The following is a 12,413-nucleotide window of genomic DNA, read 5'->3' on the forward strand; positions in this document are numbered from 1 at the left end:
AGAATGAAGTCCTTAACAATAGCCAGCTACTTTCAGTTTTTAAAATAAATACTGGGTGAAATACATGAATGTAGGCCTCTGTTTAAAGGACAGTGTTGTCCAAAGCGATGAATTTTTAGTAGTGAAGAATTAGATTCTGATCTCTGGGTATAAGGAAAGTGGTGTGCGGCTTTTTTGCTTTTAAGTACTGCACAATATTGTCTATTTTGGAAGGGTAGCTTTCTTTTTTTTCCCCAGAGTGGTGTTAGTTAAACTGCAGGTTTACCCAGAAAAGGTGTATAACTTGAAACAGGTAAAGAGTTAGGGGTTTCTTGGTACTACAGACTTAGAATTGTTGTACCTACAAGATTTATACAGGCTTCTCTTTTCCCCTCCCCTTTTTGTGTTTTAGGTGAAATTGTGGTAAATGAAGTAAATTTTGTAAGAAAATGCATTGCAACAGATACAAGTCAATATGACCTGTGGGGCAAATTGATTTGCACTAATTTCAAGATTTCCTTTATTACGGATGACCCAATGCCACTACAGGTTTGTTATTACTCCTATCGCTACATCATGACAACAAATGTGATACATAAAATCAATTTAATTGGAATACAGTGAATCTGTGTCATATCTGATAGAAATACAATGCCTTCTAAAACAAATAGGCTAAATGATGAGGTTCCACTGTCCTGTTCTGAATGTGTTGCTGCTCCATCCCTTCATTGAGAATATCAGAACAGAGTAAGTTTGGTATGGAAGTACAGCCAGTTCTATTTACCTCTGTTTATGGAGGCTTCATTGGGAAGTGGTTTTACAAAAGCCGAAACAGGAATTATATAGAAACATGTTCCTCCTTGAAAAAGATAATTGCAAATGTTCCTTTGGCTAGCCAAGCTTCAGGTCAGCAAAGCCTTTAATGTGTCCAAGTTTTATTGGCATTACTGATGGAGGACAAATAAACATGAAATGAGCTTTCATTGTAGATTAAGCAACAAGAAAAGGGGAGAAAGAAACAAAGCCTTTGTCAAAGCAGAACATGTGACATTGAAAACCTTGATCAGTTTTTGAACAGCACAGCATACAGTGCTGTTTGGAAATCCAAGTTGTGAGCTGTATGTTATTTTCGGTAGAGTTTTCACTTTCATTTTGGGCTTTTAAAAGAAACACTCCATTAACCAGGTGTATGTAAAGCTCTGAAAGTAGATAGATGCTTCTTCAGTCATGGTTAGTAAAATTGACCAAAGCTACTTCAAAAAATTAATTTTTGACATGAAGTAGTTGTCAAAACTTATTTCTGAAAGCTGAATTAATATTTTTTTCTTTCTATGGTTACAATAACAGTTGGAGATTTTTTTTATCGTGCGTGTATATATATGTATATATTTTACACTTCAGATTGTATTGAATTTCTACCAGCCATTTTTGAGGCTAGTAAATTCAGTGCAAGTAGTAAGGTTATTTTGCATACTCCACTGGGGTTTCTAAACTGCTTGATGTGCCTTCACCAGCACAAGAGAGCTGTTTCCACAACCTCTAACTGCCTGTGAATAGGCAAGGGTGGTACATGTAAGAAAAGTCTAGGCATGCCTGATTTTTATCATAGTTTCTTCCAAGTTGTGCTGTATATCTGGTTGTGAACTGCAGAACTGTAATTAATGGCTATGAGTTCATGTGTTTCAGAAATTCCATTATAAAAACCTCCTCCTTGGTGAACATGATGTCCCACTAACATGCATTGAGCAGATTGTCACAGGTATGTCAAAAATAGTTAAGTATCATGACAGGCTTTAAATTTATTCAGTTCAAAACTGTTAACTGCTTGTTAGGCTGTGCAGAATTGTTGATGCTTAAGGTTTTATGTCATTAATCTTACCTGATTTGAAGAATTTAGTTTATTTAAAATTGGGGTAAAAGCCTTAAAAGCTGAATAAAACTTGACGTGCCGTGCGGGAGATGTTTTTACTTGGGTCTTTATATTGGTTTTAAATTTAACTACAATACTGAATCAACAGGTGTTCTAGGATAGACACCTCTTATAGCAGTACAAAATTTTGTTATCAACTTTTTTATATTCAAGGATCTGAATCTTTTAGATTTAAATACACTAGATTGGAAAAAGCACATAACATACAATTTATACATAGCTGGGCTATCTGACAAACTAAATGCTCGATTTTTCAATGTTGTCTAATTCTTAGCAAGTTAGTTGCTAGTGGTCCTCAAAAATCTACTAGTGACAATAGACATCTGAAGAAATAACTTATAAAATACTTATTTTGAAGAACCAGTTTTTGATTTGGTGGATACTTTAGGCTAACCTGCTTAAGAAGAATGTTTTTCATCTTGTAATTGAAGAATTGGATATAACTGAATTTTTCAAATCTTGATTACGGCATGGGCTGTTAAATACTTGGTTTTCTGACTGTAGGTAATTTAAATCATTACTTGTAAGTTTTCAGTGCCCAGAGTTATCCAATAACCCATTTCCAGTCTGGAAGCTGGTTGTAGTCACTGTGAAAAGGTTAATGTATATATGAGGAAGAACATCATGAAGAAATGCTTTTTTTTTAAATGAAGAGGTGCTATTGACCTGTTACGTGGTCTTGCACTGGCCCACATTTGTTGCCCCTTTTCAAAAATATCAGGTCGAAGTGACAAAACAGTAGCTGTATTGCAAATCTGTTAATGACAGTTTTGTATGGAGCTGTTTATAAATGGTGTGTTGCGATCTTCTTATTTAACATCTCATACAAATGCTCATATAATAAATTCGGCTAAATAGGAGGGAAAAGTCAGCCAGCCTCAAGTAATTGTTCTGTTAATTATGTCCTGTCTCGCATGAAATACGTTGTTCCTAAATGGGAGAGAACTACAGACAGCTTTTATTTTGAAACTTGAGGGCTGGCAGATTCTAGATTACTCTTTTGTGCATGTTTCCCCAAACTGTCAAATAGCATGAACGTTTGCAGTTTCATTAGAAGAATAGTAGAAGTTCTCTAGGAACCCTTTCTGTTTAGCATTTCCATTGAGGTTTGAAGCTCTTTAGAAGTAAAGGGCAGTATTTCCTGCCACACACTTGAGGGGATTATTCTTTGTTCTTCTGTTATGCAGGTTTACCCTAAATTAAGTGAAGCATAAGCTTTTACTAACAGGAATTAAGTGGAGGGTTTCACCTATGCTGCAGAAGGGGTTGCTCAGTGGTTGTTATATTGAAGGTGAATAGCTGGAGGTGTCCAAAAACACTTGTCTTGAGTTCCCTGGAAGTACTTAAGTTTAACCCAGAAGATCCCTGCAACTAGGCAGCTATGTCAATCACTCAACAGCTACGTGCCCCAGTTTTTGCAGTTACCCCAAATAAAATCTCTGTGGCTTCTGTGATGCTTACTTTTTACAACTTAACTTTTCGTGTTTGAAAAGGAGATACATAGGCCAAGAGACACAGCCTGTCTATGCAGGTCTACTCCAGCTGGCAATTTATTATACTTATATTCTTGAGTTTTATGTAAGAAATAAGGAGTTAATACTAGTCTTCACTCCAGCACTTTTTTTATACATCCAAGTAAAAAAAAAATCAGCATATATGCTAGTTACTGTGCATCAGAAGGGCACTGCAGCATACACAGTTAACTGTCTGGGGGCAAAAAGAGCTCTTGAGAATACTGCACGTTAATTCCTTGTTTGTGAAGTTATTGGTGGACAAAAATAATCTGGGCATATAGGAAACTATAATTCAGCCACTTGTTTGAAAGGAAATTGATCAAAAGGAGGACCTACAGATTTTCTACCTCAGTTGAACTGTTGAAATACGCTATTAAATGAAAAACTGCTGGTAGCAACATTACTGTATCTGTTTGAGCCAGTCTTGTGTTGTACACTTACTTACAAAACACAGTCCAATAAGTTTGTCTTTTCTTTACAGTGAATGACACCAAGAGGAAACAGAAGGTCCTTGGTCCCAACCAGAAACTTAAATTTAATCCAACTGAATTAATAATTTATTGCAAAGACTTCCGTATTGTCAGATTTCGTTTTGATGAAGCGGGTCCTGAAAGTGCAAAAAAGGTATTATATCTCCTTATGAAATCTTGCCTTGTAGACACTACATGTAGCAACAGCTGTGCTAATAAGAACATTTTGGTTTATGTTTAGGTAGAGAAGTAGGGGGGAAGAACTGCAAATTAATCACATTCTGTTACAGGAGAATATCTAGATTTTTAGAGTCAAAATTATTAGGTAAAAAATGTAATGTGATGTATTAACTGTTTCTTTTCATGTAAGACAAACCTGCATTTTTGTCATCTGTACTTTAAAAAAATTACTATTTTATTAATCTTTTTAAAGACTGGAATCGGAATGCTGCATTGCAGCTGCACAACAGATGTTTACATTTTTATGGAAAATGTTTGAAACTTTGACACATTTTCTGAAAGTCATAAGCTTAACTTATCCATAGGTAAAGTGTACTATCTTATATATACGCTTCTTATTTGCTTCACACAGCACGTTCTCCAACAAGCTCTTGGAATGACTACTTTGTCTACTCTACATAAAACTATGTGCTCTTTCTCAATGTTTTCTTAGAAAAGACTTGCATGCCTCTTGACAAGAGGAATTACTTCTGCCTGTACATTCCTAAAAATTTCATTCCTTCCCCAGTTTTAACACTTGTTGTCAAAAGTCTCAATAAAATCATACAGTGTTATTTAACCTGGTAAGGTCCAAATAAGTTTCTGCTACTCAGAGGTGGTTAGTCCACATAACAACACTAGCTCACCAGCTTCCTTGTTCTGGATCGGTTCCATAGGTTATTTGAGTTACAGCTCCTCTGACCTCCCTGGCACCACTTCATGGCCAGGCATAGCTCAGCGATCGTTTCATAAGGAATGACCCAATTTGCTCACAGAGCTTAAGAATTCCCCCTCTCAGTAGGATAAAGTGGGAGCTTAACCCTGTAAGTCCTAAGAACCATCTGCCCAGACGTAAGTCTGTTTGCAGTTATCAACTGAGTAACTGATGAAGCAGTTCATCACTTCTTCACCTTTTACCCTCTCATAGAGATCCATGGGCAGAAGCCCAGTGATGAAGCAGACTGTTCTTTCCTTGCTACTTTTCTGGGTGCCTCCCTGCCTGCTGCCTTGGCTCTTTGAACCTTTCATGTTTGGCAATCTTTCAGCAGTCAATTCCCCTTTCACAGCTTTTCTGAAATCTTCCTGGAGCAGCCTGTCTGGTGCAATATCTTTATAGCAACTGTTTCTAATTGGCCTCACAGCTAAGAGGAGTGATTAGCCTGGAGGAGGGAGGAAGAGAGTGTAAACTCAGCATTCCATTAACATTTTTTTGTGCTGCATTGACTTATGCAAGAGCAAAAAGTGAAACCTTTTTATGAAGACACTTGCTTTATACATTTATAATTACATGGTCTAACGTGATTTCTTTTGATAGGAAGAACAGCTAGTTCTAGAGATCCAGAAGGATCTGAATTGGTGTGGTTATAAAGATAGTACTGGTGGTGACCAAAAGTGTAACAGTTGCCATTTCAAATATCAGAATGTGCTCACTAGAGGAGTGGAAGAAAACTTGTACCAATAGTAATATCAGCTGTGTGGTTGCTATTGCAGTTTTGATGCATCACGTAGGTTACTGCAACTTTGTGTGGGTGTATCCCAGAAGCACGCTATTACTGAAGGGAGATAAGGTTTTGTTAACCTAATCTAATGTTTCCATAACATTATTCTGTTAGCATTAAAATATAAAGGTCTAAAACCATGAGGTCCTTAGATCAGGTTTCTTATATCAGGATTTTGCTTAAATTATTTTGGGATGCTGGTGAACACAATTAGAATGGTCTTAGCATACTGAATGGAGTTATTTTGTTCTTTCTGACATTTAAATGGCATGCTAACACCACACTCTTGAAAGTTTGGGGTTTTTTTTAATCTGGTTTCTGTTCCTGCCCTTCAAGTAGCACATATTAGCAGGGTTGTCCTGATGTTTAAAAACAAAGGAAGGTGGTCAGGCCTCCTTATAGCTCTGAAGTGCCTCTTTAATATGTGTTTACATCCAGCTATTTGTGCATGAAAACATTGGTAGCTGTCTACTTGGAAATAATTATGTGTGCGTAACTTTTGTAGGGAGGACCAAGACTTAAAGTATAACTGAGTTCTGATGGGAGGAGTTCCTGCTCTTCTCTTTGGCTCATTGTCTTCTGACTGAGAGAATGTTGTAGTAGAGAACTGACCATGGAGTCAGGGATGCTAGATGGGAGGGGCCTGTGGAGATCGCCTAGTCCAGCTTTCTCTTCAGAGTTGCCAGGATTAGATCAGGTTAGCTGTGGATTTGTCCAGTCGTAACTTGGAAACGACCAAGGATGGAGAGCCTTCTGCCTCTGTGGGTAACCTGTTCCAGTGCTGCATGTTTTTCCTGATGTCCAGCTTGAATGTGCCAAGATAAATTTCTGGCTGCTGCCCATTATGTCATTTGGCAAGACTGAGTCTGTAACTACCTTCCTGGTAGTGGTTTCTTGCAGTCGCATTATTGCACAGCTAGATGAGCCCAGTTTCTTCAGAAGATGTACTTCAGGACCATAGTCATCTTGGTAGCCCGCCACTGGACCCTCTCCAGCTTCTTCTCTTTCCTTTTGACCTGGGGGCCTAATCTGCAGTCTGCTCTTTGAGAAAAATCAAAGTAATTATCAGCTATATTTTTTTCCTCGCAAATTTGCTTATGCTCATTTTGGAGCTAGATATGAAGACCTCCTGAGTAAAAAATGAACTGGATAAATTGTGCTTATGTGTTTTATGAAGGTTTTCTAGGGTGCTTAGTGTTGAGAAACTGCAGAACTCATAATTTCTGTTGGAATCAGTGAATTGTGCAGGCTATAATTAAAATAACGTCTGAAGTATTTATGACTGAAGTTTTTTTCAAATAAGTTTTTTTCACTTGTTTTTAAAATAAGCGGAAGGGAAGGTGATGCTACAGTTAGCATTACAGTGTTTGTTCTGTAAAGCAAGAGACCTGCATGTTAGTGCTTTATAAATCATAAATAACTTCCTTTAGCAAACTTTGCATGAATACGGTCAGCAATACAAATCAGACCGGGGAGTTTTCTAACTAAATGTCATCCTGGTAATACAGAGGAGTATCATGCTATGAATAAAGCATTGGTAGGTCAAAATGAAATATCTACCTACTAAAATATACGCTTCAAACTATGGGAGTATAAATGTCTCTAACTTGTTGCCAGATGCTAGCAAATGTTCTGTTTAGAGCAATAGTTAAAGAAGTAAAACCAATACGCTTGATAATTACTATTTAAAAATGAGCTTTAAATATATGGAATAGTTACAAGGAGAACAGATATTAACTTTACACAGTTAAGTAATTTGTTTCGTGCATAGTTCCTTGAATGTAATGAAATACTCAACAGCATTCAGTTACATAAATCGGTGTTGGCAAGGAGAATGTAATCCGTTCCTAAAGAAGTGTCTTTATTTGCTGAACAGGGCATAAGGGGGAATAACCCTTACTAATTAAGGTGCCTTACTAGAATAGTGAGTGTTCTGAGTCTCTTTTAGTATTAGTGTGAAAAGAAGGATCCAAGTTGGAAAGCAGTCAGGCTTCAGATGTGGACTATCTGACCGACTTGATTACACACAGACATGATGCGTGGGTAATATTGGTAGAACTTTCAGAGGTGTTTTTCTCTACCTTTAAGCAGAATCAAATGGGAAGAACACATTGAATTTTGAGGTGAATTAGCTTATTTTGGGGTAAACTGTTATGAAGAAGCTTAAAAATCAGATATATTGGAAAAATACCTTCAACATTAGTTGCAGCCAATACATGTTAATAAAATACCCTCTCAGCATTAATCAGTCAAGTAAATATTTTCTTCCTCATTTTTATTAATGGATATTTGGGAAATAAGAGTAAAGGAATAATAGAGGGAATGGAAACTCGCACTCATCGTTGTTTAGCAGTTTAATTCTGTTTTGTCTCTAAAATAGAGCTATAGAGGCTCCAAAGGAAGGAAAGCCAGATGGGTGTGGGAGGAAGTGGAGAATGGGGAAGCAAGAGTAAGCAAGTTGGGGAAGTCTTAGGCAGCGTGAAAGAAGAAGCATTTTGCATTCCTTAAAGGAAAAGGAATGATTTTGTTCCAAAAATCACAACAGTCAAACTGAAAATTCCTGCTAATTTCTAGCCACTATGATACTTGACATTGGACTAAGAAATTAAAATGTATGAAAGGTGAGGCTTTAGATCTTGTGGCTGTTAGATGATGGTAGCATGTTGCCTCACCATGCATATGAATCTTGGCAGTGCACCAGAATGGCACACGCCCTATAATCTCCTGTTTCCTAAATATGTCTCCATTTTCTCAGTCCCTTTCTCTTCTGGAACTCCCTCGGTTCTGTTCTTTCAGGAAGCTTTTTTAAATGAGTATGAGAGCAATTTCAGAAACACATGCTTAATCAAAACAGAAGGAAAATTATTTATCTCAAATCTTGTTTCCTGTGCAATCAAAACTAGCCTTTTCACATGTCATAACACTTGGGATGGAGTGGAACAATTTTTTCCTAATTGTTATGAAGAGTAATATGAAACTCTGAGAGTTTTGGACAAATGATCCTGACCCTTTATGTCTTTTTTTTCCTCCCCCCCCGACTTCTATACTACCTTGTTCTAATTGTTTATACAGATCACAAAATCGGTAATATCTCAAGACACTGGGAATGCCTGTATTATCTTGAAGGTCTTTGGAATGGGATTGGAGGGGGGGAAGAAAATTTTTTTCAGAAGTAAACTTATCTAAAGGCATTTTAAAAAATAGCAATGTATTTTAATATTTCTCTTCAGGCTTAGGAAACCTGTACTTAGAATTCAAACACATTCTTGTACAAAGAAGGATTCTGATAAGTAAAAAGTTACTTCAGCTTCTGCAATACTTGTCGTGTTTCCTCTCGTGTAGATTACTTGTACTCAAACCAAATTAAGTATTGTGTATAGCTGGTGTTGGAATTCTTACAGAAGGAGAAAAAAAAAAAGCAGTTCTCAATTAGACAATTTATAGCTTAGCAGCTAGGAGAACGTGCACAATGGTTAGGGATGAAAGTCTTGTTACATGAAAGCTTATTTTCCTGAGGAGACTTCCTGCCTAGGAAGATTAACAAATTCTGTCCATGGGACTTATCTGGTCCTGGTTGCGTGACTTTCTACTACAGGTGTCTACTTGGGATAGGAATTGCAGTAGTAAGGGAAAATAGTATCCTTCCACTGAGTTCATAAGGCAGCCTGGCTTAGGGAAGGAAGTGAAATACAGGGCTATGCTAACTTAGCGCATCTTAAATATGACTGTTCAAAACTAACTTTTCCAAGAGCATAAGCAATATTTTGAAGCTCTCATCCTTGGTAAATTCCTGTTGAAGAAGCAGAGGGCTTGCCCTGAAAGTATCATTTATTTTTCTCAGATAGGGGTTGAACAGGGGACACTGACATAGGGCTATAGCCTTTGTACTATGAAATAATTACAGCCATTGTGTTTATTGCTTTTAATAAATGAACTTTCCAACAAGCAGCTTATTCTCTTGTTATTTGACTGAGCCTAAATATCTTCAGCTTTACACAATTGTAAATTGGCAAGACTACCAAACATTTTTTCAGTTTGATATGAGAACATTTCCTGTAAAACCTGTTTGTCTTCCAATTTAAGAGCTTTCTACTTATGGTGATAATCTGCTGAGATCTGTGGGAATGTGCTTGTCTCTTGAAACTTTCAGACAATAAAACTACTATATGGATTTAGTGAAGAATAAACTGAAAATGCGTATGTCTTTAATACTTGTTTAGTGTATATATGGGTGGGATTTGTCTAAAATGTAAAAATGAAGACAGTAGCAGGATAAATATTTTTTAGTAACAGAACTAGAGGTCCTGAACCTGTATTGTAATCTACAGGTGGACTGTTTCACCCATGCAATGCCTGGTATTGAGTTATGTCTACACTGTGGGACACCTGGGAGCATTTTTCAGCTGCTGGGTTCAAAAGCACAGCTATAGTCTCATATTTTTTGGGAACCACATCTGAATGCTTACCATCTTCCCCCCTCAGTTTTACCCCTCTTAACACAGCACACACATATTCTCTTTCTCAAATGTGGCAAGTAAATGACAGAGGTTTCAGCTGCTGCTTTTAAAAATAGGTTTTACTGTATTTTTATTGTGGTGTTTGGCAGCACAATGGAATTTTTTAATGTCTTGCAGTTCATCTTCAGGCCCTGAGAGCAGATCAGTGTAGTAAAAGGCTTTCATCTTTCACTCCCCATAGACGAAGATGAGGAGTAGCTCTGTTAATATCAGTTACTGTAGTGAAAAGTTACATGGAGAAATGGAGGTCAAAATGCGTAGGTACACAGATTTCCATTTTGTTTCATTGTGAAGGATAGGCAAAAGTAGTCTGTTAGAAGAGGCCAAGTAGTATGCAACAGCTGGTTTCTTCAGCTTTGATTTGTACACTGAAATCACAATATTTAAAAAAATGTGCATGGCTTCCAGTTACTTCATGGTGTTACTTCATGGTAGTTATTAAATGTTTTACTGAGTCCTGGAAATGAGCTTATAAATGTTCATTTGAAAAGTCATGCTAGACTATTTCCCACTGACACTTTTACTGTTCGGGTTTTTTGGGGGGTCTCTGCTGCCCCTGGAATGTCCTGTCCTCTATTTTCTTTTGCAGTTTCATTGTAGAACTGAAAGCATGGGGAGAAAAGTTAAAGCAACTGTTCTTCGAAGACTCAATAGGACTTTTTTTGTGGGCGAGTGTTTGTGAAACACCATTTTCAACCCAAGTTAGTCTTACAGTCATTACTGATATTTATAAATAGCGAGGAATGTCCCCATCAGAAGCCAAAGTAAATAAAAATATGACCAAGGTTCCATAATGCCATATATGTTGCATACAAGCTAGTAAAAGTACAATAACTTTCTCCATGCGGAACTTAACATAAGTGAGCTCTCAAGTTTTTTTCCTGTGGTACAGTGCTGCCACTAGTAGTATTCCTTCAGTTGTGTGTCATGCAAATCGTTCTTTTGTGTCTATGACAATAAGAAAACTTCCCTTCACTAACAGAAAACAATTTCTTGGATGCACAGAATGTCTTTCAAAAATAATATCCAAAACTGCTAAACAGTGAATAAATTGTGTCAACATGTTGCCAAATATAAAAAGTCATGGAGAGCTGAAGAGAAGGAAGAAAATGGAAAGAGAAAATTTTAAGTGGTCATAATGTGAACTTATGCTATGTCTTTGTCCGTAATTAAAAACTTCATTTTACATGTTCAGATACAGAAATTCCGTGTGACAGAGTTTTGTATTTCATAACCTCCTTTTCATTAAATATTTTCTTTAGAGATAAGGCAGGTGCATTTTATTAAAATGGAGAGGCGAATACTGAGGGAAGAACGTAAAGCTAAAGACTCCAAATCAAGTCCTGAAATGTGGAGAATAACAGTGCCAATCTCTACTTGAAAGTTTTTTTTCTTCCTGAATTTCATTCTTCTAAATAGTAGGTTTCTGTCAAGTATTTTGTATTTATTAATGCATATCCACATTTAAAGAGGCAAAGGCTAGCAAAGCTTGAATGCATTTGAAGTCTAGTATCTAATGCTAAGCCACGTGCTGCACCCTTAATTATAATAATCTTAGGGTTCTACCAAAATGAACAATTTCTACAGGTAGAAAACCAGTGCTTATGTGATGCTGGTCCCGAGACTGTTGCAAAGAATGCAAAGGCTTAAGCAAGGCTCTTCCTTGTGCCCCAAGTTAATCTCTGCTGTTCCGAGGATGCATCTCTCTCTTATTTTAAATCTTTGCTGAATTTTCCTTCCCAGGGCAGGGCTTGTGACTCAGTCTGGTTAAATGTGATTAATGCGTCGGATAGTCAGAGACAGTGTTGGAGCTTGCTATAAGCCTGCAGGCATCTGGAAGTTATGGGTGGGTTTCTTTTGTGAATGAAATGCAGTCATCTGGGACACAACCTATAAGGGCTAGGCCAAAATTTAATGAAGCTGACATCTTGCTACCCTCAGAAAGTTTGACTGATGTTTCAGTTCTCAAGATCAGCTGGGGACTGGGAAGGGGGTCATTACTGGCATGTTTAATTAACTGTAGATCCCCCATGCCTGGCAAAAGGACCTACCCTAAAAACTGACTTTTTATTGAAATTGGAGATTGATGGAGAATCTTTGGCCTGCCATTCAGCTGACAAACAAACTGCAAGTGACTAACATGAAGAAAACATCTCCCACCATGGATTACTTATTTCCAAGTAACTTGGGGGGGAAAAGCTCTTTTTTATTACCAAACAATTTGCTTTTCGTTTATATTCCTCAATACTGTTCATAATTTTGGAATACAACTTAATGAGATGCAG

General features: G+C 37.2%; 1 protein-coding gene across 1 annotated transcript in view; it reads left to right on the plus strand.

The window, feature by feature from the left end:
• MTMR10 (myotubularin related protein 10) overlaps nt 1-12,413 on the plus strand; it is a 40,805-nt gene that overhangs the window by 14,453 nt on the left and 13,939 nt on the right. The window contains exons 3-5 of the mRNA XM_059824015.1: nt 392-528; nt 1,666-1,738; nt 3,905-4,047. Of these exons, the coding sequence (XP_059679998.1) occupies nt 392-528; nt 1,666-1,738; nt 3,905-4,047 (353 nt within the window). The remainder of the gene's footprint in view (nt 1-391; nt 529-1,665; nt 1,739-3,904; nt 4,048-12,413) is intronic.

This window comes from Gavia stellata, chromosome 13 (assembly GCF_030936135.1).
Source record: "Gavia stellata isolate bGavSte3 chromosome 13, bGavSte3.hap2, whole genome shotgun sequence".
Taxonomy (NCBI): domain Eukaryota; kingdom Metazoa; phylum Chordata; class Aves; order Gaviiformes; family Gaviidae; genus Gavia; species Gavia stellata.